This window comes from Salvelinus alpinus, chromosome 17 (genome assembly GCF_045679555.1).
Source record: "Salvelinus alpinus chromosome 17, SLU_Salpinus.1, whole genome shotgun sequence".
Classification (NCBI taxonomy): domain Eukaryota; kingdom Metazoa; phylum Chordata; class Actinopteri; order Salmoniformes; family Salmonidae; genus Salvelinus; species Salvelinus alpinus.
This window is the reverse complement of record NC_092102.1, coordinates 9,838,281-9,865,017: the sequence shown is the minus strand read 5'-3', so window position 1 is coordinate 9,865,017 and position 26,737 is coordinate 9,838,281. Positions and strand designations below refer to the sequence as shown.

The 26,737-nt window shown below is 42.3% G+C and overlaps 1 protein-coding gene across 1 annotated transcript; it reads left to right on the top strand.

Annotated features, from left to right (window-relative positions):
• The first annotated feature begins 575 nt into the window (after window positions 1-575).
• LOC139543220 (uncharacterized) lies at window positions 576-26,041 on the top strand. Its single transcript, XM_071349480.1, has 9 exons — window positions 576-686; window positions 991-1,226; window positions 7,702-8,836; window positions 12,415-12,549; window positions 13,685-13,859; window positions 14,759-14,857; window positions 15,027-15,118; window positions 25,255-25,395; window positions 25,603-26,041. Exons 1-9 carry the CDS (start codon window positions 576-578, stop codon window positions 25,855-25,857), a joined length of 2,379 nt encoding a protein of 792 aa, XP_071205581.1. The 3' UTR covers window positions 25,858-26,041.
• The last annotated feature ends 696 nt before the right edge of the window (window positions 26,042-26,737 follow it).

Genomic DNA, 26,737 nt, shown 5'->3' with positions numbered 1-26,737 from the left:
TGTGGAAGACTTTTGCCGCCGCTGTGACAACTACACAGCGAGAAAGGGCCCCCCAGGCCGCTCTCATGCTCAGCTCCAACAGTTCCCAGTGGGGGCTCCCATGGAGAGGGTGGGAGTGGATGTAGTGGGGCCGTTCCCCACCACAGACAGTGGAAACCGCTGGGTGCTCACGGCCATGGACTATTTCACAAAATGGCCCGAGGCCTATGCTCTGCCTGACCGGGAGGCAGAGACCATCGTCGACGCCCTGACAGCGGGGATGTTCAGCAGGTTTGGAGCTGCAGAGTCCATCCACAGCGACCAAGGCAGAAACTTTGAGTCCCATGTGTTCGCCACCATGTGTGAGAGGCTGGGTATGCACAAGACCCGCACTACTCCTCTCCATCCTCAAAGTGATGGCCTTGTGGAGCGCTTCAACAAAACGCTTGGACAGCAGCTGGCCATCGTCTCTTCCAAACACCAGCGTGACTGGGACAAGCACCTGCCTATGGTCCTCATGGCATGCCTCTCCGCTGTCCAAGACTCCACCTCCTGCACGCCTGCCCTCCTCATGCTGGGGAGAGAGATCTGCGCAGATGGCGTTTGGTCGGCCCCTGGATAGCCTTCATGTTCCACCGGGGCCGGAGTATGCCCGGAGACTCCAGGACCACCTGGAGACAGCCCACACCTTCACCAGAGAGCAGCTGGTGAATGCAGGTGTGAGGCAGAAGAGGAACTATGACGTGCACACCCGGGGAAGGCACTTTGTGGCTGGTCTGGGTCTACAGCCCCGTAAGGAAAAAAGGCAGATGCCCCAAGTTGGACAGTCACTGGGTGGGACCCTGCAGCATCCTGGAGAGGGCAGGGGAGGTTGTTTACTGGGTGCAGCTTCCTCCCAGGGGGAGAAAGGTGACACTGCACCGGGACAGGTTAGCCCCATACAGAGGGGCCTCTTCTCCCCAAACCCCAGGGACCCCCACAATTCCCCTCTCTGGCAATGACATTCTCCAGGCCCAGGTGCCGCAGACAAGGCTCCAGACAGCCCACTCCCCCTGTCTCCCTCCCTGTGTCACCGCGTGGTTCCCCAGAGCCACGGACTGTATTCCCCGTTCCTGCATCCTTGTCCCCCATATCCCTGCCTTCATCCCCTGGGTCCCAGAGGGGCAGCCCCCTGCCACAGATGGGAGCCCCGTTTCACACCTGGACACTCTGCGACCATCACGGCCACAGGCAAAAAAGACCTCTGGGTCGCTTCAGAGACTTTGTTTGTTCCCTTGGGGATGAGGGACTTTGTGGTGGGGGGGGCTGTGTAGCGGCCCGCACAGACAGCTGTGTGTTATGTGTTAGGCTATTAGTTGGTTGTGTTGTACTTACCAGTACCCAGTGTCACAACCTTTAGCTGTCACAACCCTGTGTGCTTCGGTTCACTTGACTCATCTGCGCGACATAAATCATATTTTTGTGGGCCAAGATTGTCAATATTGCCTCTCCGACTAACCATTTGTTTAACGAAAACATTTCCATAATGTTACAGTATTATCTAAACCTATTCACTTTACCAGTAGTTTGCAATAATTTGGTGGCACAGCTAAAAAGGAAAATGTTGTGAGTCTGGTAAAATAATCTGTGATATTGTGTAGGCTATAGCAATGTTGTATTAGTTTGCAAGGGTTTGAAGTAGGTGTATCTAGCTGTCTTATTTGTATTTGATCAATGCCTCAATTGATTTAATAAACTATATTGGATACAGTGGTGTAAAGTACTTAAGTTGTATTTTTACTTAAGTAGTTTTTTGTGGTCTCTGTACTTTACTATTTATATTTTGACAACTTTGACTTCTACTTCACTACATTCCAAATTAAAATGATGTACTTTTTACTCCATACATTTTCCCTGACACCCAAAAATGTTACATTTTCAATGCTTAGCAGGACAGGAAAATGGTCAAAATCACATACTTATCAAGAGAACATCTCTGGTCATCCCTACTGCCTCTGATCTGGCACATTCATTTAACACACATGCTTAATTTGTAAATGATGTGCCCCTGGCTATCTGTAAAAATATATATATAAAAATGTGTCGTTTGCTTAATATAAGCAATTTGAAATTATTGATACTTTTACTTTTGATACTTAAGTACATTTTAGCAATTACATTTACTTTTGATACTTAAGTATATTTAAAACCAAATACTTTTAGAGTTTTACTCAAGTAGTATTTTACTGGGTGACTTTCACTTTTACTTGAGTTAAGGTATCTTTACTTGTACTCAAGTATGACAATTGGATACCTTTTCCACCACTGATTGGATATATGCTGTATGTTCAATCAACTCAAGATGGAACAAAGTACATGACAATGTTGTCCAGAGGAAGCCAGCTTTTTGTCAATCCTTTCCTTTCCCCATTCTTCCAAGAGCTCACTGAGTTTGAATGAAGACCTCTAGTGAGGTAAGTACACATACACACGACTCCAGCTTGATATGTCCCTTGTCCCCTGTCTTTTTTCCCACAGTGTAACAGCCCTGGTGCTCTCTGTCTCTCAGTCTATTCTTTCTTTTTCTATGCGTGTCCTAGGGGTGAGAAGAGCTAACAAATCAGAATTGAGGAGGTTTGTTAAAGAGCCCCATCAGGAACAACTGATGCTGCGCTGACTTCTCTCTCCTGGATGCTTTCCGGCCCAAACTGTCCTGTTGTGCGTTTCACCTCCTCTGGACCCACTTAACCCAAACAGAGTTGCCCCTGATCATCGAGCGGGCTGCATCACAGCCTGGTATGGCAACTCCACCACCGCAGACAGCAAGGTGCTTCAGAGGGTGGTACACGCAGCCGAACGCACCATTGGGTCCAGGGTCCACACTGCCTGCCATCCAGGACACCTACGATACCTGGTGGTCCCAACACCCCCTTCAATGGCCATTTAGCCCCAATGGACATTAATTTATTCATCACTGCTACAGTTGTTATTATGTATATAGTACTATTTCTATTTTTCTTATTACCATTTTCATTGTTTTAGTTCACTTAGTTATGCATGTTGGAGTTCTGAATTGGAAGATCTAGGATTGTACTCAATCCCAATTTTAACTCTGTCTCTTTGTCTCTCTCTCCCCCACAGCCCATAGGCACACAATATAGTTTCACATTACATTTACATTACATTTAAGTCATTTAGCAGACGCTCTTATCCAGAGCGACTTACAAACACATTAGTGTTGTAATGATTCTCTTATTTGGTTACATATGCGTTAACTTCTTGTTACTTCTATTGTCAATTCTGTTAATTAATTTTTTAATGTTACCAATTTGAATAAATGTATTTTATGTACAATTGTATTTTTCTTTCATTTAGATTTCAGGTAGAATTTCACTGTAAATTTACAGCATTATCCTGGCACCAGAGTTGCCAGCTTAATACTGTAATTTTGCTTTACAATACTATTTTCCTTACTTAAAACATTACAGCATCCCTGCACATTTACAGCAAGGAGAAGCAAGCAGAAGTGATTTGTTGCAGCTGAAATGGTCCTGGAATAGTGGAGGCAGCTCCTGTTTTCTTTGCGACTTGCGGTATCTCCCTGTGGTTCTAAATCAATAGTTGTATAGTGGTCTGAAAATGTCAAACAATAACTTGCTAGAACATGCTGTAGGTCATGTAACTATCTGTTACTGTACCTGCAATATGCTTTGTGGACTTCACTATCTAGTTTTGTGATAAAACAAAGATGTTTTGAATTTATTCTGCCACTGTGTCTTTTTATTGTCTCGGCCTTTAGGCCTATATATCACGGTGGCAATGCATATGAACTAACAGGTAATAGAGCAAACAATGCAATTATCACAACACAGGTTGTAATATGGCATTTATTTGTTTTGAGAGGGGGGGGGGGGGCTTTCCCAGTGATTTTTATCCACTCACTTCTACTGCTTTGAAGTAGCCTACCTCATCCATTTGATCTCTGATTTATTGAATGAGGAAATAATTTTATAAAGACAAGTATTTGGTTGTAATGTTGAAAAATCCAAGCCTGCACACCAAGGAGCTCTCCAGATGGAGGGTTGACAACATGCATAACAGCGGGAAGTAAGGGGTTACCTGAAAAATCTGGATGGAAAAAAATATACAGTACAGTCAATATACAGTCAAAAGTTTGGACACCTAAATCATTCAATGGTTTTTCTTTATTTTTACTATTTTCTACATTGTAGAACTTGTAGAACTTTGAACGTTTCTTCAAGTGCAGTCGCAAAAACTATCAAACGCTATGATGAAACTGGCTGTCATGAGGACCGGCACAGGAAAGGAAGACCCAGAGTTACCTCTGCAGCAGAGGATAAGTTCATTAGTTACCAGCACCTCAGATTGCAGCCCAAATAAATGCTTCACAGAGTTCAAGTAAGAGACACATCTCAACATCAACTGTTCAGAGACAGTGTGACTGGTCGAATTGCTGTAAAGAAAACACTACTCAAGGACACCAATAACAAGAGACTTGCTAGGGCCAAGAAGCACAATCAATGGACATTAGACCGGTGGAAATTTGTCCTTTGGTCTGGAGTCCAAATTTGAGATTTTTGGTTACAACCGCCATGTGTGAGACGTGGTGTGGGTGAACGGATGATCTCCGCATTTGTATTTCCCACCGTAAAGCATGGAGGAGGAGGTGTTATGGTGTGGGGGTGCTTTGCTGGTGACACTGTTGGGGATTTATTTAGAGTTCAAGGCACACTTAACCAGCATGGCTACCACAGCATTCTGCAGCGATATGCCATCCCATCTGGTTTGCGCTTAGTGGGACTCTAATTTGTTTTTCAACAGGACAATGACCCAACACACCTCCATGCTGTGTAAGGGCTATTTTACCAAGAAGGAGAGTGATGGAGTGGTGCATCAGATGACCTGGCCTCCACAATCCCCCGACCTCAACCCAATTGAGATGGTTTGGGATGAGTCGGACCGCAGAGTGAAGGAAAAGCAGCCAACAAGTGCTCAGCATATGTGGGAACTCCTTCAAGACTGTTGGAAAAGCAGTCCAGGTGAAGCTGGTTGAGAGAATGCCAAGCGTGTGCAAAGCTGTCATCAAGGCAAAGGGTGGCTATTTAAAGAATCTCAAATAAAAAATATATTTTGATTTGTTTAACACTTTTTTGGTTACTACATGAATGTGCAAAGCTGTCATCAAGGAAATGGATGGCTACTTTGAAGAATCTGTTTAACCCTTGGTTACTTTGGTTACTACATGATTCCATATGTGTTATTTCATAGTTTTGATGTATTCACTATTATTCTACAATGTAGAAAATGCTTACTTTTTCATGTAGGCTATGATAATAGTAATGAAAATGTTGTTAAAAGTCATGGAAAATGTGTATGAACCATTTACAGTGAATAATCAGAGGTTGCATTTAAAATAGTTAAAGTATCCTGTATTATTACACTCATTAACAATATTCATTCGTTTCATGTTTAACACGAACTCCAAAATGATGGGCACAATCTTATTAGCGTACAAAAATATCCTATGGACTCCAATTGAGTTGGATTCTCATTTAATTGATTATTTGATTTTCACTCATATCTATAATTGAGAGATTTTCCTTTATCGGAAGAGTTGGTTGAAAAATATGCGTTTCCACGAACGGGGGAATGAATTAATATTGCATAATTGGTTTTGTTTATGGGACTCCATGACAGCTGTGTCCACACTTGAGCACAGGCTTAGCCTATCGATATTTGAGAGAGTCTAAATAAAGGGAAATACGGTACATCTTTGTATGCAGAATAAGGGCTGCAACAATAAGGGAACAAGGCAAATTGTAGGCTCCATCCAGTTATTGATTTGCCTAATTCAGTGTCTGCTCCATAATAGCATGAAAAAATAAGAAATGCTTCTTGTTTAAACTCCCTTTGAATTACTGTTCATGGCTTATGTGGGTTTTCACCCTTTCTTGAAATATCCTTTGTTTTGGTGTGGTGAGAAAACGCAAAGGACATTAGCTTAGCTTGAAAACAAAAACGAACTTATTTAAGGTTGATTACCAGTGCTTGACTTCAGATGAAAGAAGCGCAGGAGCTGTCTTTTTCCAAGTCGGTTCATTAGAATATGTTCACCGAAATTCACAAATGACATTATGCTATAAAGATGATAGGCAATTGTTGAGTGTGCTTTTTGTAAATTGTCATCGAATAAAAATGTCAATATGAAAATGTAATAAAATATTTAAAAGAGAAGCGTGATAAAATTACAATATAATGTATTACTTTTTTTCTCTTTAAAAGCCTGGGTGAAACGAGGTGAGATTTGATTGGCATGTATTCCCTCCCTTGGCAGAAATAAACCTCACAATTATCCAACACACGTCACTAGTTGCGACCATTAATAGGCATCCTATGAGTCCTATCTGATAGCTGGAACATGCGATATTCCAGGTCCAAATGACAGACATTTTTGTAAATAATAGGTCACAATGTTCACATTTTATTCTCTTGAAATTACTTCATAATTATTATTTTTTATATATTCGCGATTTACTTTCGAACGACGAGTCCATGTCATCTTTGGAGTACATGAAAAAGGAATGCTTCGCATCTGGGACCCTGTCCTCGGCTTCTCTGAAAGGAACATTTACCAAAATTCAGAAAAGCAGACGTAAACGAAGAGTCGCACCAAAGACACAGGAAGAGACAGACAGCGGCTGCAATATTTGCAGGTGTGTATGTCAATTGTGTGTATTGCTTTTATAAATGTTAATAGCCTACAAACCGAACACCTTAGTTTACTTTTGTAGGCCTATCCTATAAAGTGCTACGTTATGTTAGCCTTTTCGCAGAAAGATAGCCTATTTGATTGAGTAAGTGGACCAATTTATTAGCCTACACTCTTTGAAAGAAAGGTTCTGGATAGAACCAAAAAGGAAATTGATTCCATATAGAACCCTATATGGAGCCCAAAGGTTCTATGTGGAACCCATTTTGGTTCAGTGAAGAACCCATGGGGTTCTGATCAAATAACCCTACAAATGCCATATACACTGAGTATACCAAATATTAGCAACGCCTTCCTAATACTGATTTGCACTGGGTGTCATTTGGGTGGTGGACCATTCTTGATACATATGGGATATTATTGAGTGTGGAAAAAAACAGCAGCATTGCAGTTCTTGACACAAACCGCAGTGCCTGGCATCTACTAGCTTACCCCATTCAAATATTTTGTTTTGCCCATTCACACTCTGAATGGCACACATATACAATCCATGTCTTAATTGTGTGAAGGTTAAAGAAGGATTTCTGTCTATTCCACGTTATCTACATTGATTGAAGTGGATTTAACAAGTGACATCAAAAAGGAATCATAGACTGACCAGGTGAAAGCTATGACATGGTACGAGCATATGTTCTTAATGTTTTGTATACTCAGTGTATGAAGCAAGCAATAGAGCCCTTTTTGGTTCTGTCCAGAAACTTTTTTTCTAAGTCTAATCAAACATTTACATCCTACACGTATCTATTAATTCACCAATAAATAGCAACTCAGCTTTGATTCCAAGGTATATATGATAATGGTATAATTTTATAATATTTCATATTGAAAATCTATTTTATTATTTGTATTATTTAATCAGATCCTTATTTCTGTATATATATATATATATATATATATATATATATATATATATATATATATTGCAGTTTCTCTCTCTCTCTGTGTCTCGGCAGTAACCGCATTGTTCGTCGCATCTTGACTGCTTGTCTGCTCTCGTTTTTGGCTCTGCTCGGCTCAGTCTCCGTCGACCTCAGCTCCAACTTGGACCTGCTGCGCGCCACAGAGGCCGCTGTCACCGAGCTGACTTCATGCAGGACCACGGCTATTCTCCAACTCATAGGGGAACTCCAAAACAGGAGAAGTCTATGCAGAAAGTACAGGAGTAACGAGACACACCAAGAAAAGTGTACAAGTCCACTGACTAGCATTTTACCAGTGATTATTAGACTTTGCACTGATATGGAGGGCCACAGAAACAGTCAGGGTAACCCATGCAGCGAGGAGTTGCTGGAGTTCAGCCAGAAACTTAGGGAAGATTTGACAGAATTTCTGAACACAACATGGGGAGTTGAGGACAACAATGACATGTCCGTGTTCTCCTTGACCATTGTCAGACTCCTGGACATTTGGGGGGACATGGAACAGGACATTCGTCAGGTCAAGCAGTTTTCAGACTGGAAAGATGTCCTCTCACTGAGACTGATGGTCACATTCCTGGAACTCAACCACCAGTTCAGTGAACTCCCTTCCGTAGGAACCCAAGCTGACTTTCACAAGAAGTGGATCCACGCACTCAGCCGTCTAGCCTTTGCCCAGCTCTTGTCAGAAACGCTAGAGGACTGCTGGGTGGAGAACGTTCACCTAAAGCTCAACCTGACCAACAGCCTCAAAGTCGACCCATACATCTTTGACTCCACCCCCTGGCAGATCCCAGCGGTTGGCACGGTGGGAACAGTGGGCATCCTCACAGGCTCTCAGACTGGCATCCAGGCTCTGAGGGATACCCAGGCGTGCCTGCTGGCTGGGGCGTTGCCAGCTCTGAAACTCCGATCCAGGGCCATGTTCTCAGGGCTCAGCATGCGGATCTCCCTGTTGACATTGGCCTGCCTGATCTATCCGCTGGTGCTGGTGTCCTTCAAGCAGATGACAGAGTGGATCCAGAACTATGCATGCAGCCTGCAGGAGAGGACCGAGGACCTGAAGCGCCAGAGACAGCTGGCCGAGGACCTCCTGCACCAGATGCTGCCCAAGACCGTAGCCAAGCAGCTGAGACAGCAGAAGCACGTGGAGGCGGAGAGCTATGAGAAGGTGGGTTTGATTGATCTGAGCAGATTTGGGATTTCAGTTCCATCATGTCGATCAATTCCATTTCTTGCTGCGTCTTCATTTCCATATCCCATGGTCATCACTATCTGGTTATGCTGGAGAGTTAGGAATTCAAAATTAGCCACAACCCTTCAGTGAATCCCTCTCAACATTATAAAGAACCATTTGGAAGAGAAAAGGGTTATTTGTGTAGAGCAAATAACCTCTCAAGATTCCTGTTTTCTTTATAGCACACTCTAACCACAACTTTTAAGTTAAAGAAACTCTTTAAAATGTCTATAACCAACTTAAATATCAGCAAGATTATACACTTTCTCTGTGACACTGGCACAAGGTGTATTTTCATGCCGCCTCCCCTCTTCCTCATCACTTTTAGCATTGAAACAAATTACTGTGAGGGCCTTGTAAAGGACCGTATTGGTGCAATACTTTGGCAAGATCACCAAACCAACGCGCTGAATGATCCCTGCTTTTGGTTTCTTTGTTCTTATTGTTGTTGTAATTGCCTATAATTACAGTGTTCCATATTCATTAGGAGATAAAACGGGTTACGCAGGTGCAAATTGCATCCAGCTCATTGAGGTGCTTGAAGCAGCTGGGCCAAAAGCACTCTGCTCAGGGCTATTAGCTACCAAAGGGGATGTGGTCCGTTTTTACACAGTCTTCTTTGAGTTCCAGCAATGGAACATTCTGAAAATGGAACACAATATTAGCACAAGAGTATAATCTGCAAACATTTGTGTATCAACATCATGACACACATGAGGAAGGTCATACTGTCTTAGGTCATATAAGTTAAACAGTGAAGGCCATAAGACAGATTCCTGGGGAACCCTCAAAGACACTATAAGTATACAATATGACTGTGCAGTACACTTACAAATGACACGCCATTGGTTTGCTCATGTTTACCGTGGATCACTGTCTCTTTTGTAAAATACTGTAGATTGAAATCACAATGGCGTCATGCAGTTATTATTTTAGAGGGGACACAAAGTACGTGTTGATGGAGGGGGGGTTATCGGAAGTCGTAGAATTTAGAATTTTTTTAAACACCTGAAACAGCTTTTTCTTGAAATCTAGAGCCATAATCATAATGCCTAAATCTATGTGAAAAATGTGTCTATTCTTTTACATAAGTTATCTAAGCATACATCTTTAACAGTTCAATTATCATTTTAATTAATTATGCACATTATGCACAAAATCAAATCAAAGTTTATTTGTCATGTGCGCCGAATACAACAGAAACCTGACAGTGAAATTCTTACTTAGAAGCCCTTAACCAACAGTGCAGTTTTTAAGTAAAAAATAGGTATTAGGTTACAATAGATAAGTAAAGAAATATATATTTTTGTTTTTAGATGTAAAAAATAATAGTAGCAAGGCTATATACAGGTGGTACAGCTACAGAGTCACTGTGCGGGGGCACCAGTTAGTCGGGCTATTTGAGGTAATATGTAAATGTAGGATTAGTTAAAGTGACTATGCATAGATGATAAACAGAGAGTATTAGCAGCGTAAAAGAGGGGTTGGCGGGGGGCTGGAGGGGTTTGGGCGGGATACAATGTATAGTCCGGTTAGCCATTTGATTAGCTGTTCAGGAGTCTTATGGCTTTGGGGTAAAAGCAGTTGAGAAGCCTTTTGGCCCTAGACTTGACGCTCCGGTACCGCTTGCCATGCGGTAGCAGAGACAACAGTCTATGACTGGGGTGGCTGGAGTCTTTGACAATGTGTAGGGCCTTCCTCTGACACCGCCTGGTATAGAAGTCCTTGATGGCAGGCAGCTTAGCCCCAGTGATGTACTGGGCCGTACGCACAACCCTCTGTAGTGCCTTGCGGTCGGAGGCTGAGCAGTTGCCGTACCAGACAGTGATGCAACCAGTCAGGATGCTCTCGATGTTGCAGCTGTAGAACCTTTTGAGGATCTGAGGACCCATGCCAAATCTTTTTAGTTTCCTGATGATGAATAGGCTTTGTCGTGCCATCTTCACGACTGTCTTGGTGTGTTTGGACCATTCTAGTTTGTTGGTGATGTGGACACAGAGGAACTTGAAGCTCTCAACCTGCTCCACTACAGCCCCGTTGATGAGAATGGGGGCATGCTCGGTCCTCCTTTTCCTGTAGTCCACAATTATCTCCTTTGTCTTGATTACGTTGAGGGATAGGTTGTTATTCTGGCACCACCCGGCCAGGTCTCTGACCTCCTCCCTACATTAATTCCATAAGAACTTTTATACCTTATAAGTTTAGTACAGCTGCCGCACTGGTATATAGTATCCTAGTATCCTACAAAATAATTAAAGCAATTTCAGTCATTTTTAAGGTACAACAACCTTGCCAGCAAGCATGCCAGCATCCCAGACCATTATTCCTCCTCCACCAAACTTTACAGCTGGCAGTATGCATTGGGGCAGGTAAAGTTCTCCCGGCATCCGTCAAACCCAGATTCGTCCGTCAGACTGCCAGATGGCGAAGCGTGATTCATCACACCACTGCTCCAGAGTCCAATGGTGGCGAGCTTCACACCACTCCAGCCGACGCTTGGCATTGTGCATGGTGATCTTAGGCTTGTGTGCGGCTGCTCAGCCATGGAAACCCATTTCATGAAGCTCCCGGCGAACAGTTCTTGTGCTGACATTGCTTCCAGAGGCAGTTTGGAACTCAGTAGTGAGCGTTGCAAACAAGGATAGACAATTTTTATGCACTTCAGCACAGGGAGGTCCCGTTCTGTGAGCTTGTGTGGCCTGCCACTTCGTGGCTGAGCCATTGTTGATTCTAGACGTTTCCACTTCACAATAACAGAACTTACAGTTGACCGGGACAGGTCTAGCAGGGCAGAAATTTGATGAACTGACTTCTTGGAAAGGTGGCTTCCTATGACGGTGCCACGTTGAAAGTCACTGAGCTCTTCAGTAAGGTAATTCTTCTGCCAATGTGTGTCTATGGAGATTACATGGCTGTGTGCTCAATTTCATACACCTGTCAGCAACGGGTGTGGCTGAAATAGCCGAATCCACTCATTTGAAGGGGTGTCCACATACTCCTGTATATAGTGTAGTTAGACAAGCTGGTCTAACTTGAATGATAGCCTGAAATGGCTTGGAAGCTAGTTACTTCATAAAATTGCTAGGTGGCTAGTATTACAGAGAAACAACAAAAGATTTTAATTAGATTTATTCATCAAGAAGTAATCAATAGTCAACATACATAGCTTGATCAAATTCATTTACAAGCACACCTCCTGTGAGTCCTGCCCATCTTACTAGGGAGAATAGCGGGGGTACTCTTTGCCTGGTCCAGTTAGTGTGCCCCCTCCGCTGACACATCTTTTTATAAATAATTATGACAAAACATTGGCTTAAAACTGTTTAGTAATTAATTTAACATCTGAAAAATTAAAAACAAGACAAATCTGAGGGGGCATGTGCACATGATCCTCCTATGGGCATAAATAAGAGAGAAATTAATAGAATTACAATGTACTGACTGTACTAGCACTCGCAATTTAACATATGATGAGGCCAAGAGAGACATCTTAAAAATGTTTTTCTGTACAGGTGACTATTTTCTTTTCTGATATCGTTGGTTTCACCACTATCTCGGCCTCCTGCACCCCTCTGCAAGTCGTGGAGATGCTGAACAACCTGTACATGTGCTTCGACACTCGCATCGACTCCTATGATGTCTACAAGGTAAGACTGAACTGGGGTAGCCTACATGGAGATTGGATTGGACCAAAATCTTTCTTGCCTAATACTTACTAAAACGAAATACTTTGTACTACCCATACTACATACTATTTTGAACAAAAACGGAACAAACATCAACATACTAAGCTCATCCATACTGAGAAGGCATCATCTAATTCGCAATGGGGTTGTTCCCCCCCATTCCTTCATTTTGATACAGCCCATCCCCTTATCTGATTACTAGCTGTTGTCAAACATATGTGGGTCTGATAAGACCACTCAATAGTGTGCAGCGAATTCATACTAGACAAAAAGCCTAAGTAAGTTGTTGCAAGATTATGTTATAATGCTTGTATTGCATTATAATGGTTGTTTTATTCGACAGAATAGAGTATTCTGTTAACTATTGTGTGTGTGTTCCACTGAGGATGGGCCTCTATGAGATAGCATTGACAGAGGAGATTTACGATGTCTTTGGGTGATGAAACCTAAAGAGCATTCCAGATAACATGAGGTAATGTTTTTGTGCTATGAAGTACCAGGAACGAGATTAGAACCTCGTCTTAGGGACCAAACTGAACAATAATTTATAGCGAATGCTATCTGGCTATGGGATTCTCCTCTCTCTCAAGTAAAAGTCTTTCTTTGTGAACTGTTCCTAAGATCTGTGGTTCGTCATGTAGGTTGAGAGGGGTGTATCTTGGCTATAAAAGATCTTTGTAATTTTCTGTTGTCACTTTCAATGGTTCATTAGAGATAGCGCATCATTGAAAGTCAAATGCTATTGCAAAGCTCTTATTATTAAAAATGTAGTTTAAGTATAACTCTGACTGGTGTGTGAAGTATGTTTCTCCTCATTTGGTAAATACAAAAATAAGCCAGCACAAAGTGTGACATCCTGGCATTTAAAGCTGTAAAATTTTATATTTTTGCATACTCAAAGCGCCTACTATTTAAAACACAATTATGTGTAATCGGACACTGCCTATGTCCCAATCTACATACTAGCATATTATTTAGTATGCATGGCCAAAAAGTCACTTCATACTAAATAGTGTGTAAGTTTGAGTATTGGGATGTTTCCGACCTATCTGAAATTCACTTATCATGAGTGGACCCATTGTATTTGCTCCCCCAGGTGGAGACGATAGGCGATGCCTACATGGTGGTGAGTGGGCTGCCTGAGAGGAACGGGGACAAGCACGCTGACGAGATCGCCAAGATGTCGCTGGACCTGGTGGCAGCAGTTAGACAGGTGGCAATCCCCCACATGCCCAACAAGAGACTGCAGCTTCGCGCAGGCATACACACAGGTGAGAGAACGCACACACCACGCACCCACACACACCTTTCTTACCCATGTACAAATCACATAATAATTTTTGGTGCTGGAAAAATACCTGATGAACTCAACTCAAAGCATCAGCCTATTAGGTTTCAGACATGGGTACGCAAGCAATATTTCATTCAATTCAAACAATTTTCATTTCCTGAGAGGGAACTTTATGTGTGGTAATATACACTGAGTGTACAAAACATTAGGAACATCTGCTCTTTCCATGACAGACTGACCAGGTGAATCCAGGTGAAAGTTATGAACCCTTATTGATGTCACCTGTTAAATCCACTTCAATCAGTGTAAATGAAGGGGAGGAGACAGGTTAAAGAAGGATTTTTAAGTCTTGAGACAATTGAGACATGGATTGTTTATGTGTGCCATTCAGCGGGTGAATGGGCAAAGTGCCTTTGAACGGTGTATGGTACTAGGTGCCAGGCTCACCGGGTTGAGTGTGTCAAGAACTGCAATGCTGTTGGGTTTTTCACGCTCAACAGTTTCCTGTGTGTATCAAGAATGGTCCACCACCCAAAGGACATCCAGCCAACTTGACACAACTGTGGGAAGCACTGGAGTCAACATGGGCCAGCATCCCTGTGGAACGCTTTCAACACCTTGTAGAGTCCATCGTCCGAACAATTGAGTCTGTTCTGAGGGCTAAAGGGGGTGCAACTCAATTTTAGGAAGGTGTTCCTAATGTTTTGTACACTCAGTGTATATATTATATATTGCATACTTATTGCTGTGGTAGGTTTGATTTCAGTCTATAACCTGATTATCTATCTATAACCAAGGGTTATTACCAAAGTAAATATCCGTGAGTATATTATGGTGTAGCAGGCTTGTCTTTCTCTTCATTTGCTCTCCTTGCCCCAGGTCCATGTGTGGCAGGTATTGTCGGCTACAAGATGCCCAGATACTGCCTGTTTGGAGATACTGTCAACACAGCCTCTAGAATGGAGTCCACCAGCCTGCGTAGGTGTACGGCATGCGTGCACACACACACACACTCTCCTCTCTTTTCGTACAAACATTCCACTTTTCTCTCTGTGTGTGTGTGTGTGTGTGTGTGTGTGTGTGTGTGTGTGTGTGTGTGTGTGTGTGTGTGTGTGTGTGTGTGTGTGTGTGTGTGTGTGTGTGTCAGCTCAGAGGATCCACGCCAGCTCAGCCGTATACCTGGCTCTGATGAAGGACGGTGCCTACGAGCTCCAGCTGAGAGGAGAGATCGAGGTGAAGGTAAGGCTCTTCTATTGACACTGGGGAATAATAGCATACCCCTGAAGTTCTCTTTGAGGGAAATATAGTTCTATTTTTAGTCCTGGAATAGGCTAATCTTGCCTGGCTACCCAGACTCCTTGATCTGTCCAAACACTACGCCACGCCCACGGTTTCTTCTCCGCAATGAGTCTGGATCTGAGCACTTCCCAGAGTATGAATACATTTGGTCCAGAAACCGATGGGTTGGGCCAGAGCCAGAACACACATGGGTAAAGTAAAGCAGCAGTTTGAAAATTCGTCTTTGGCTTTGATTGGTTCGAGACGATCCAATTGCTGAAGACTTTTTGTGCAACACCCCTCGTGCCCCTGGTCACCACAAAGACGATGATGGCAGTTTCAGACTAAGGTATGTAGCAAACAACAGAGCAGCAGAAGAATTTAGTATGAGTCGTCAGAAGGGCTTTTACGGTGACCGTATTACCGCCACACCAGCGGTCACGAGTCATGACGGCAGTCAAATTCCACGTGACCATTTAGTCACGGTAATTAGGCTTCTACAAGCTCTGATGCTGCTGCTGGTCATTAGTAGCCTACCAAACTTGCTAACTGCCTGACACTCAGCACTCTATTGTCCCTCTAATCACTCTGACATCAATGCAAATGTGATCAAAAATCGAATCAAACACTTCATGAGAGCCCATGAGCTCATGTTGCGCAATGTTTCTATATGCTATGCAATTGCGTGAGAAAACAGAGTGATGGCCTCTATTAAAAAGAGGAGGGTCCCATCAGCTTTCTATAGACTAGGCCTACTATATCCTATTTATTTCTCATCTTTCCTAATATTAAGCACATTGCTTCTCTTTACAACAGGAGTATAGCCTACCTGGCTAGCATGAAAATGAACCCACCGGAAAAGCGTTCTCCAATCGCTATTTAAAAGCATGTATTTTTTTTCGCTGCCCTTGTTTCGAGACAGGTGCATGATGATGGTCCATTCTAAATCCAAAACAAATTTCACACATATATTATTTAGTATATATTAAGACAAGATTAAATCAAGAATAGTGTAATGAGTGACAATATTAGCCTATCACTTGTGAATGATATACAGTACCAGTCAAAAGTTTGGACACACCTATTCAATGGTTTTTCTTTATTTTTACTATTTTCTACATTGTAGAATAATAGTGAAGATATCAAAACTATGAAATAACACATATGGAATCATGTAGTAACCAAAGTAACCAAGTGTTAAACAGATTCTTCAAAGTAGCCACCCTTTTCCTTGATGATAGCTTTGCACATTCTTGGCATTCTCTCAACCAGCTTCATAAGGTAATCACCTGGAATGCATTTCAATTAACAGGTGTTCCTTGTTAAAAGTGAATTTGTGGAATAGATTTGTATTTGTTTATCACTTTTTTGGTAACTACATGATTCCATATGTGTTATTTTATAGTTTTGATGTCTTCACTGTAGGTGTGTCCAGACCTTTGACTGGTACTGTATATATATTTTTTACACATATTTAACCTATTTTTCGGGGGGTAGGCACAAAACTACCTTCATACTTCCATTTGTTTTTTAAACCGGTACTGGTTACCTTCAGATGAGTCCCATGACACTTGTGGGAGTTTTGAAGTGTCTGTCCTATAAAGTGCATTCAGAAAGTATTCAGACCCCTTGACTTTTTCAATGTCTTTTTTTTACATTACATCCTTATTCTAAAATTGATTAAATTGTTTTTTCCTCTCATCCACCTACACACAGTACCCCATAATGACGAAGCAAAAACAGTTTTTAAAAAAACATTTTTGCAAATGTATTAACAATAAAAAACTGAAATCAAATTTACATAAATATTCAGATCCTTTATTCAATACTTTGTTGAAGCACATTTGGCAGCAATTATAGCCTCGAGTCTTCTTGGTTATGACACTACAAGCTTGGCACACTTGTATTTGGGTAATTTCTCCCATTCTTCTCTGCAGAACCGCTCAAGCTCTGTCAGGTTGTATGGGGAGTGTTGCTGCACAGCTATTTTCAGGTCTCTCCAGAGATGTCAATCGGGTTCAAGTCCGGGCTCTGGCTGGGCCACTCAAGGACATTCAGAGACTTGTACCGAAGCCACTCTTCTGTTGTCTTGGCTGTGTGCTTAGGGTCGTTGTCCTGTTGGAGCAGGTTTTCATCAAGGATCTCTCTGTACTTTGCTCCATTCATCTTTCCCTCGATCCTGACTAGTCTTCCGGTCACTGCAGCTGAAAAAGATCCCCACAGCATGATGCTGCTACCACCATGCTTCACCGTAGGGATGGTGCCAGGTTTCCTCCAGATGTGACGCTTGGCATTCAGGCCAAAGGGTTCAATCTCGGTTTCATAGTCCTTTGGCAAACATCAAGCGGTGTGCCTTTTACTGAGGAGTGGCTTCTGTCTGGCCACATAAAGGCCTGATTGGTGGAGTGCTGCAGAGGGTTGTCCTTCTGGAAGGTTCTTCTATCTCCACAGAGGAACTCTGGAGCTCTGTCAGTGTCCATTGAGTTCTTGGTCACCTCCCTGACCAAGGCCCTTCTCCCACGATTGCTCAGTTTGGCCAGGTGATCAACTCACAATCCTGTCTCGTAGCTCTACGGACAGTTCCTTTCCAAATCATGTCCAATCAATTGAATTTACCACAGGTGGACTCCAATCAAGTTGTAGAAACATCTCAAGGATGATCAATGCAAACAGGATGCACCTGAGCTCAATTTTGAGTCTCATATCAAAGGGTCTGAATACTTATGTAAATAAGGTATTTCCATTTTTTTATTTGTAATAAATGTGCAAAATAAAAAATAAAAACTGTTTTAGCTTAGTTATAATGTGCTATTGTGTGTAGATTGATGGGGGAAAACATTTTACGTAATCCATTTTAGAAAAAGGATGTAACGTAATTTTTTTTTGAAAAAGTCAGGGGGTCTGAATACTTTCTGAATGCAGTGTATCTTGGAGATATAAGAAAGCTCATGAAATATTTTTGGTTTTTTGGACCCATATTTAACGTCTTTTTGTTGGCACAATACTACCTCCATACTTCCATTCATTTGTATAGGTTCCATTCAGACGAGTCCCATGACTTGACACCATCGAGTTCGTGACAGTGTCCCCTTTCCACAGTGTGGTCATATTAGTTTGTAGCCCAAACGGTTCGGATGCTACAGACAAAAGTTGGCACATCAGCGTTACCGACTTCAGACGAGTCGGAGAGCAAAACAGGGAACATCATCGTCTTCGTGAGAGTCACATTTTTCCATAGAGTGTTCTTATTAGTTTGTAGGCCAAACCGTTCAGACGCTAGAGACGTTGTCGTGAGAGGGAAAAAACGGATTTCTCTAGCTTGAACTGAAGGATTTTGATGGGGATTTTTTTTATTACGTTACTTAGATTGACACACGAGTGCGTCAAATAGACTCTTAAATATTTTTTTATATGTGGCATACCGTTAAGCAGAACCAGTCATAACATTTTCATCTGACTGTCAAACAAATCACTTCGAAGGCTCCGTAGGCTACCTGCACACATTCATCCACTAAAATAATTCCAGCGTCCAACAGCGCACCAGCCATTTGAGGAATGGAAAAAGACATATGCTAGAAAAACACCAGAAAGTTTAACGAGGTTTGGCGATTGAGACACTTGTAACCTGGCTTGAGTACAGGTTGATGTTTCCACTGCTGTCTGCGCGCTGAGACGAGCCCAAACGTATACCACCTTTTTTCAAGTCCATTAGCTAGCTTTTTATGTAGTCGACATGCGTAATGATAAATTCCATTGTAGAAGCCTTCGGGTTCATTGAAATCTTTGGTCTTATTATTGCAATTGGCTAATCTTTAATCGGTACGGTGTACCGTCATTATTTATTTTGCCAGTACTCCATCCCGGACAGTACCGGCTTACTTTCACCACTGCACCTTAGCTAATCAAAAGGGACGTGGAATGACTCTCTTGATTCAAATAATCAACTAATCATCGAACGTGCACCCCTTCGGGTCCCCATGACCGAGTTAGGGAAACGCTGCCTAGCACTACCTGATTCTACTAATCAAATGTTTGATGATGAGTTGATTAGTGGAATCAGGTGTGTATTGTTAGGGCAAAAACAAAAATGTGTGTCCCCAGGACAGGGATTAAGAAACACTGGCCTTATTGTATTGAGAGAAAGGTTGTGTTTAGACAGTACACAAAACAATGGCGGAGGTGCATAAAGATGGCTTCCTCCATGCACTTTCCACAAATTCCTTGTTTACAAAGTTTCCATATTGTATATTGCCCTACATAATAGTTTTTTGTATCTGTATTCATACCCCTTGACTTATTCAACATTTTGTTGTGTTACAGCCTGAATTAAAAATGTATTAAATTGATATTTTTTTCTCACCTATCTACACACACTACCCCATAATGACAAAGTGAAAACATGTTTTTAGACATATTAGCAAATTTATTGAAAACACAGAAATATCTCATTTACATAAGTATTCACACCTCTGAGTCAATACATGTTAGAATCACCTTTGGCAGCGATTACAGCTGTGAGTCTTTCTGGCTAAGTCTAAGAGCTTAGCACACATAGATATTATTGTTCTGCTGAAAGGTGAATTTGTCTCCCAGTGTAAGTTGGAAGCAGGCTGAACCAGGTTTTCCTCTAGGATTTCGCTTGTGCATAGCTCGTTTCTGTTTCTTTTTAGCCAATTTTTTTTTTTAAGAGTCCTTGCCGATGACAAACATACCCATAACATGATGCAGCCACCACCATGCTTGAAAATATTAAGAGTGGTACTCAGTGATGTGCTGGATTTGCTGAAAACATAAAACTTTTTTATTCAGGACATAAAGTAAATTTCTTTGCCATGTTTTTTGCAGTTTTACTTCAGTGCCTTATTGCAAACAATATGCATATTCTGTACAGGCTTCCTTATTTGTTGTTGATCCATTCTCAGCTTTGTCCTGTCACAGCCAATAAACTCTGTAACTGTTTTAAAGTCACCATTGGCCTCATGTTGAAATCTTTGAGCGGTTTCCTTCCTCTCCGGCAACTGAGATAGGAAGGACACCTATATCTTTGTAGTGACTGGGTGAATTGATACACCATCCAAAGTGTAATTAATAACTTCACCATGCTCAAAGGGATATATATATATTTTTGACCCATCTACCAATAGGTGCCCTTCTTTGCAAGGCATTGGAAAACCTCCCTGGTCTTTGTGATTGAAATTCACTGCTCGACTTACAGATGTGTGGGGTACAGAGATGAGGTAGTCATTCAAAAATCATGTTAAACACTTTTTGCAAACAGAGTGAGTCCATGCAACTTATTATGTGACTTGTTCAGCACATCCAGCACAATACTTATTGACTCAAGACATTTCAGACATTATGGGGTATTGTGTGTAGGCCAGTGACACACAATTTCTATTTAATCAATTTTCAATTCAGGCCATAATACAACAAAATGTGGAAAAAGTCAAGGGGTGTGAATACTCTCTGAAGGCACTGCACATGATCCCAATTCTAGCTCCAAGACGCCAGCAATTTGAAAAACCGAGAAAGTACATTGTGCTGATTTATTGTTCCATAGTTTATTGTTCCTGTAGTTTAAAAACTATGTGGATACTGCTAAAACAATGACTTCATATCTAGACTGACATATTTATGCACGCTCGCTAAGATGTCTCAATACAAATGGCTGATCTTATCAGTGGGTGCGCTTGCCCCCGATCTGCGCCGAGTCGTCGGCCGGGTGAAGCCCAAAGCGATTGGACCAGGCCCCACTGGTCGGCATGGAAGCGAGTGCACCCACAATCACCAGGACAACATAAAAAACGATTGATTCATTAGGTTATGAACTGATATATTTAGGGTATGTTCTATGGTTTACATGTGTTCTGATAGTGTCCCAGTGAACATCTAGTCCATTGTCATAGTCCTGGAGGGCCAATCAGCTTCTATAGGGAGGAAACCGTTCCTTTACCAATAGCAACATCCCTCAGTTTGTTGTCTAAAGCATTTTTAGATCCCACATCAATAACCCTTGAGGAAATACACAGCATTGAGCTGTAAATAATGTAGAAATGCTATATTATTTAGGCCAAACTCTGATATCAGCTGTTGGAATGGTATAATATTTCTGTCCCTTACGAACTTCCCCATCTGACTGATGTTTTGGCGTTTCCAGGTAATATTAGCCAGTGTCTTTCCACCTGTGGCAAACAAGGAGTTGTTCCATATTGGACATGAAGGGAAGGAAGCTCCTATGATAGATAACCTTTTACGATGTATCCTTGCCACTTCACAATAGAAGTCCAGTAGTGGATGATCTATCTCAATCTGGTCTCAGAGTATTTCGTATTGTTCTGTATGGAAATCCAAGACACTCCGTTTAGTATGATGTTATGTTTTGTATGGTATGTACACATTTGTGATGTCCATCACCCATTTCGTATGATATGTTATAAATTACAATTTGTAAACTCAGCAAAAAAAGAAACGTCCTCTCACTGTCAACTGCGTTTATTTTCAGCAAACTAACATGTGTAAATATTTGTATGAACACAACAAGATTCAACAACTGAGACATAAACTGAACAAGTTCCACAGACATGTGACTAACAGAAATTGAATAATGTGTCCCTGAACAAAGGGGGGTCAAAATCAAAAGTGACAGTCAGTATCTGGTGTGGCCACCAGCTGCATTAAGTACTGCAGTGCATCTCCTCCTCATGGACTGCACCAGATTTGCCGGTTCTTGCTGTGAGATGTTACCCCACTCTTCCACCAAGGCACCTGCAAGTTCCCGGAAATTTCTGGGGGGAATGGCCCTAGCCCTCACCTTCCGATCCAACAGGTCCCATACGTGCTCAATGGGATTGAGATCCGGGCTCTTCGCTGGCCATGGCAGAACACTGACATTCCTGTCTTGCAGGAAATCACGCACAAAACGAGCAGTATGGCTGGTGGCATTGTCATGCTGGAGGATCATGTCAGGATGAGCCTGCAGGAAGGGTACCACATGAGGGAGGAGGATGTCTTCCCTGTAACCCACAGCGTTGAGATTGCCTGCAATGACAACAAGCTCAGTCCGATGATGCTGTGACACACCGCCCCAGACCATGACGAACCCTCCACCTCCAAATCGATCCCGCTCCAGAGTACAGGCCTCGGTGTAACGCTCATTCCTTCGACGATAAACGCGAATCCGACCATCACCCCTGGTGAGACAAAACCGAGACTAGTCAGTGAAGAGCACTTTTTGCCAGTCCTGTCTGGTCCAGTGACGGTGGGTTTGTGCCCATAGGCGACGTTGTTGACAGGTGAGGACCTGCCTTACAATAGGCCTACAAGCCCTCAGTCCAGCCTCTCTCAGCCTATTGCGGACAGTCTGAGCACTGATGGAGGGATTGTGCGTTCCTGGTGTAACTCGGGCAGTTTTTGTTGCCATCCTGTACTTGTCCCACAGGTGTGATGTTCGGATGTACCGATCCTGTGCAGGTGTTGTTACACGTGGTATGCCACTGCGAGGACAATCAGCTGTCCGTCCTTTCTCCCTGTAGCGCTGTCTTAGGCGTCTCACAGTACGGACATTGCAATTTATTGCCCTGGCCACATCTGCAGTCCTCATGCCTCCTTGCAGCATGCCTACGGCACGTTCACGCAGATGAGCAGGGACCCTGGGCATCTTTCTTTTGGTGTTTTTCAGAGTCAGTAGAAAGGTCTCTTTAGTGTCCTAAGTTTTCATAACTGTGACCTTAATTGCCTACCGTCTGTGTCTTAACGACCGTTACACAGGTGCATGTTCATTAATTGTTTATGGTGCATTGAACAAGCATGGGAAACAGTGTTTAAACCCTTTACAATGAAGATCTGTGAAGTTATTTGGATTTTTACGAATTATCTTTGAAAGACAGGGTCCTGAAAAAGGGACGTTTCTTTTTTTGCTGAGTTCATTATATGTTAAGTATTTGCAAAACGTACAATATGTTACAAATTCTAGCTAGATTCTAGCTAATCCATTTTAGAATAAGGCTGTAACGTAACAGAATGTGGAAAAGGGAAGGGGTCTGAATACCTTCCGAATGCACTGTACATACTATATACATTTTACGGACGCAGTATATTTTACGTTAGTTATCTTTTTTGATTTGTTTTTATTTGATTGTATTCCAATGCCCTTCAGCTACCCTCAACCCCTCCCATCTATCTCTGAAAACCATCCAGTTTTGATTTCTAATTGCTATATATTTTCCAGCTGTGCTGTAATGGTTCAGAAAAGTTCAGGAAGTTTGTATTTTCATAGTTTCTACAGATTGTATATTAAAGATAAACATGTTTATTAAGAGTATTATTATATTATTGATCGATTGGCAATGGCTTTTCAAGTCACCCAGCAGTGCTATTTGCAGACTTAGCTCCAGGTAAATGTTCTTCAGCCATTCCTGAACCTGCAACCAATAACAAGCTACAGTACCAAAACAAGTGATCTAATGCTTCTAATAATGTCAGCCTTCCGAATTCAAATTCATTATATAAATAGTCCCATTTAATTTAGTTTGGCTTGCTGTTCCAAATAAAGTGGAATAGGTTTTGTCCATATCTTTTTTTAAATGTTGTAAGTAGGGCCATAAGTAAATATGATAAGTATAATAACTATGATAATAACGATGGTAATCCAGAGAGGTTATAAAAATTATCTAGATCTTCTATGAGGCTGTGCAGGGATCCAAATTGCGGATTTAAAAGAACACATGAGTCATCAGCGTACAATGACACCTTTGTTTTTAATAAGCCCTGGATTTCTAGCCCCTTGGTATTATTGTTGGATCAAATTTTAATAGCCAACTTTTCGATGGCCATAATAAATATATATGCCGATAGTGCACAACCTTGTTTCACTCCTCTTCACAGTTTAATAAGATATGATTTTGAAGTTATGACCACTCAGATTGATACATACAACTTACACTGAGTGTACAAAACATTAAGAACACCTGCTCTTTCTATGACAGACTGACCAGGTGAATCCAGGTGAAAGCTATGATCCCTTATTGATGTCACCTGTTAAATCCACTTCAATCATTGTATGCCTTGAGAAAATTGAGACATTTATTGTGTATGTGTGCCATTCAGAGGGTGAATGGGCAAGACAAAATATTTAAGTGCCTTTGAACAGGGTATGGTAGTAGGTATGGTAGTAGGTGCCAAGCGCACCAGTTTGAGTGTGTCAAGAACTATGATCCAGGCTGTATCACATCCGGCCGTGATTGGGAGTCCCATAGGGCGGCGCACAATTGGCACAGCGTCGTCCGGGTTTGGCGTCATTGTAAATAGGAATTTGTTCTTAACTGACTTGCCTAGTTATATAAAGGTTACATCTAAAAATAAAAACGCTGCTGGGTTTCTCACACTCAACAATTTTTGGTGTGTATCAAAAATAGTCCACCACCCAAAGGACATCCAGCCAACTTGACACAACTGTGGGAAGCATTGGAGTCAACATGGGCCAGCATCCCTGTGGAATGCTTTCAACACCTTGTAGAATCCATGCTCCGACGAATTGAGGCTCTGAGAGCAAAAGGGGGTGCAACTCAATGTTAGCAAGGTGTTCCTAATGTTTTGTGCACTCAGTGTATATCCTCCTTTGCTCAAACTCATTCCACGGCAGGCTGAGGGTTTTTGCTCCTCCCTTGTCCTTGATTGATGAATTAAGGTCACTGATTAGTAAGGACCTCCCCCCACCTGGTTGTCTAGGTCTTTTAACTTGTTAGTTAATTAGAGTCTGGATCGACTCCACATAATTAAACACTTCACCAGCACTCAATGAAAATGATTCTATTTACAGTTCATTACACACCACTTCTCTCTTCTATGTTGGTGTGATGACAGTTGACTTCCTCATTATCCTGATATCCTGTCGGATTGTAAATGAGTTGTTCAACAGTCATTATCGGAGCTACTCCACTTTTCTGGAGTGATATTTAAAGGCTGTGAATAGCCAAAAGTTGTACTTAAAGCTGTTGTTGCATTCGGCTGATTTTAAGATTTAGTATACATTACTGCGCATCTTAAAATAAAGCGAGCGTACTAAATCATCTAAAGCGTTATATCCGCCTCTCTCCCAGGGTAAAGGGAAAATGAACACATATTGGCTGATCGGACACAAGAACTACAGTGTGCAGAACGACAGTCTTGTGTGCCACTGGAACCCCAATCTAGCCAGAAAGAAGAAGACATTGGTGGGGAGCGACATTTCTATGGCGAACGTGAGTGCATTACACCCTAGGCAAACGGCGTTTGTACATCAATGTATTACACCTGTTGATTATCAGCCCAAAATTGGAACTAGCTCTCTCACCTTTTTCCTCCCCTATCTTTCTTTCTTTCTCCTACTCTCTCTCTCTGCCACTCTCCCTTCCTCCCACTTCCATCTCTCCTTCCTCCCTTCTACCCCTTCCCTCTCTTGTTCTCAGTCCTGTGTGACAGTGCAGAGCCACAGTGAGAATGCTACCACTCCCGTGCCTCAGGGCTCCAAGGCCCAGCAGGGGGCCCTATGTGTGTCCGTGTCAGCCCAGGTGGAGCACTGTGCCAGCAGCTTCGGCACCCTGGGCTCCATGATCGGGGGCCTCCAGGGACTAGAGAGCCCCAGGGAGGGGAAAGCCTGCGGGGGGACGGGAGGAGACAAACCAGACCTGCTGCCTGGATCTGGAACCATCCCTCATATGTGATGGAGGGCTGGGATGGTAGGATGGACTGGGACAAGAAACTTCTCTAAAACTATATTGCTATGGTTTTTTCATCTGGCTGTATGAGTGGAGATTCAGGTGATTTTAATGATGATGTAAATACAGTATATTTAGGCATGTGTGAAAGAACAGCAATGAATAAAAGAAAAACAGTTACTCTGATATCTGGTGTGGGTGTGTGTTTTTATATACAGAGTAAACGTTTTTGTATCAACCTTGGACAGATTGTGTTGTCATTGTCCATCTTTTTATTAGTCACATAAGATCAAAACGTCTGTGGATGAATAAAATCTCCTTTAAAATGAGCAGCGAATCTTTTTAATGTTCAGTCTTCAAAGGCACAACCGCAATAGCCAAATTAGTTGAAGTGGGTGCAATTATATGCAGATTTGTGGGAAGGGTCATTCTGGTTAGGCAGGCCCTGATTGGTGCAGCGTTCCAAAGGGTAAAGTCCCCCGGACATCAAATGAAGATATAGGGCGTGTTCCTTTGCTCAGGCGTTGCTGACGCCCCCCAGATCTTACAATGCCTGGATAGGTATTTTACATATCAGCTAACCACATATGTTATAGCAAGTCGATGACGTGGCATGCAACCATTGGTTAATGAATGCAACGTCTGAGCAGGGTAACGCAACCAATTATTGACTGCTCAAAGGAGAAGACAGACACACTCTTCTTGAAGGGTACATCTCAATAGTCTAAATTGGCTTATTCTCTTTGATCCACACTGAAGACAAATAACATAGGCTTTTGCCATGCTGCTGTATTAAGGCCTTGGTTATTACATTCCAATTGGATCTCTAGATGATACCGGCCAGACACTCCTGCGTCTCAGATTGGGTATGCCGATCTAGGCTCAG

Bases quoted from the DNA above. Each gene is read 5' to 3' on its own strand.
- LOC139543220 (XM_071349480.1), top strand. From the start codon at position 576: ATGGCGTTTGGTCGGCCCCTGGATAGCCTTCATGTTCCACCGGGGCCG. The intron at 1,227-7,701 runs GTCGCTTCAGAG...GTGTCTCGGCAG, and splicing joins CAGGCAAAAAAGACCTCTGG to TAACCGCATTGTTCGTCGCA. The intron at 15,119-25,254 runs GTAAGGCTCTTC...CCTCTCTCCCAG, and splicing joins GAGGAGAGATCGAGGTGAAG to GGTAAAGGGAAAATGAACAC.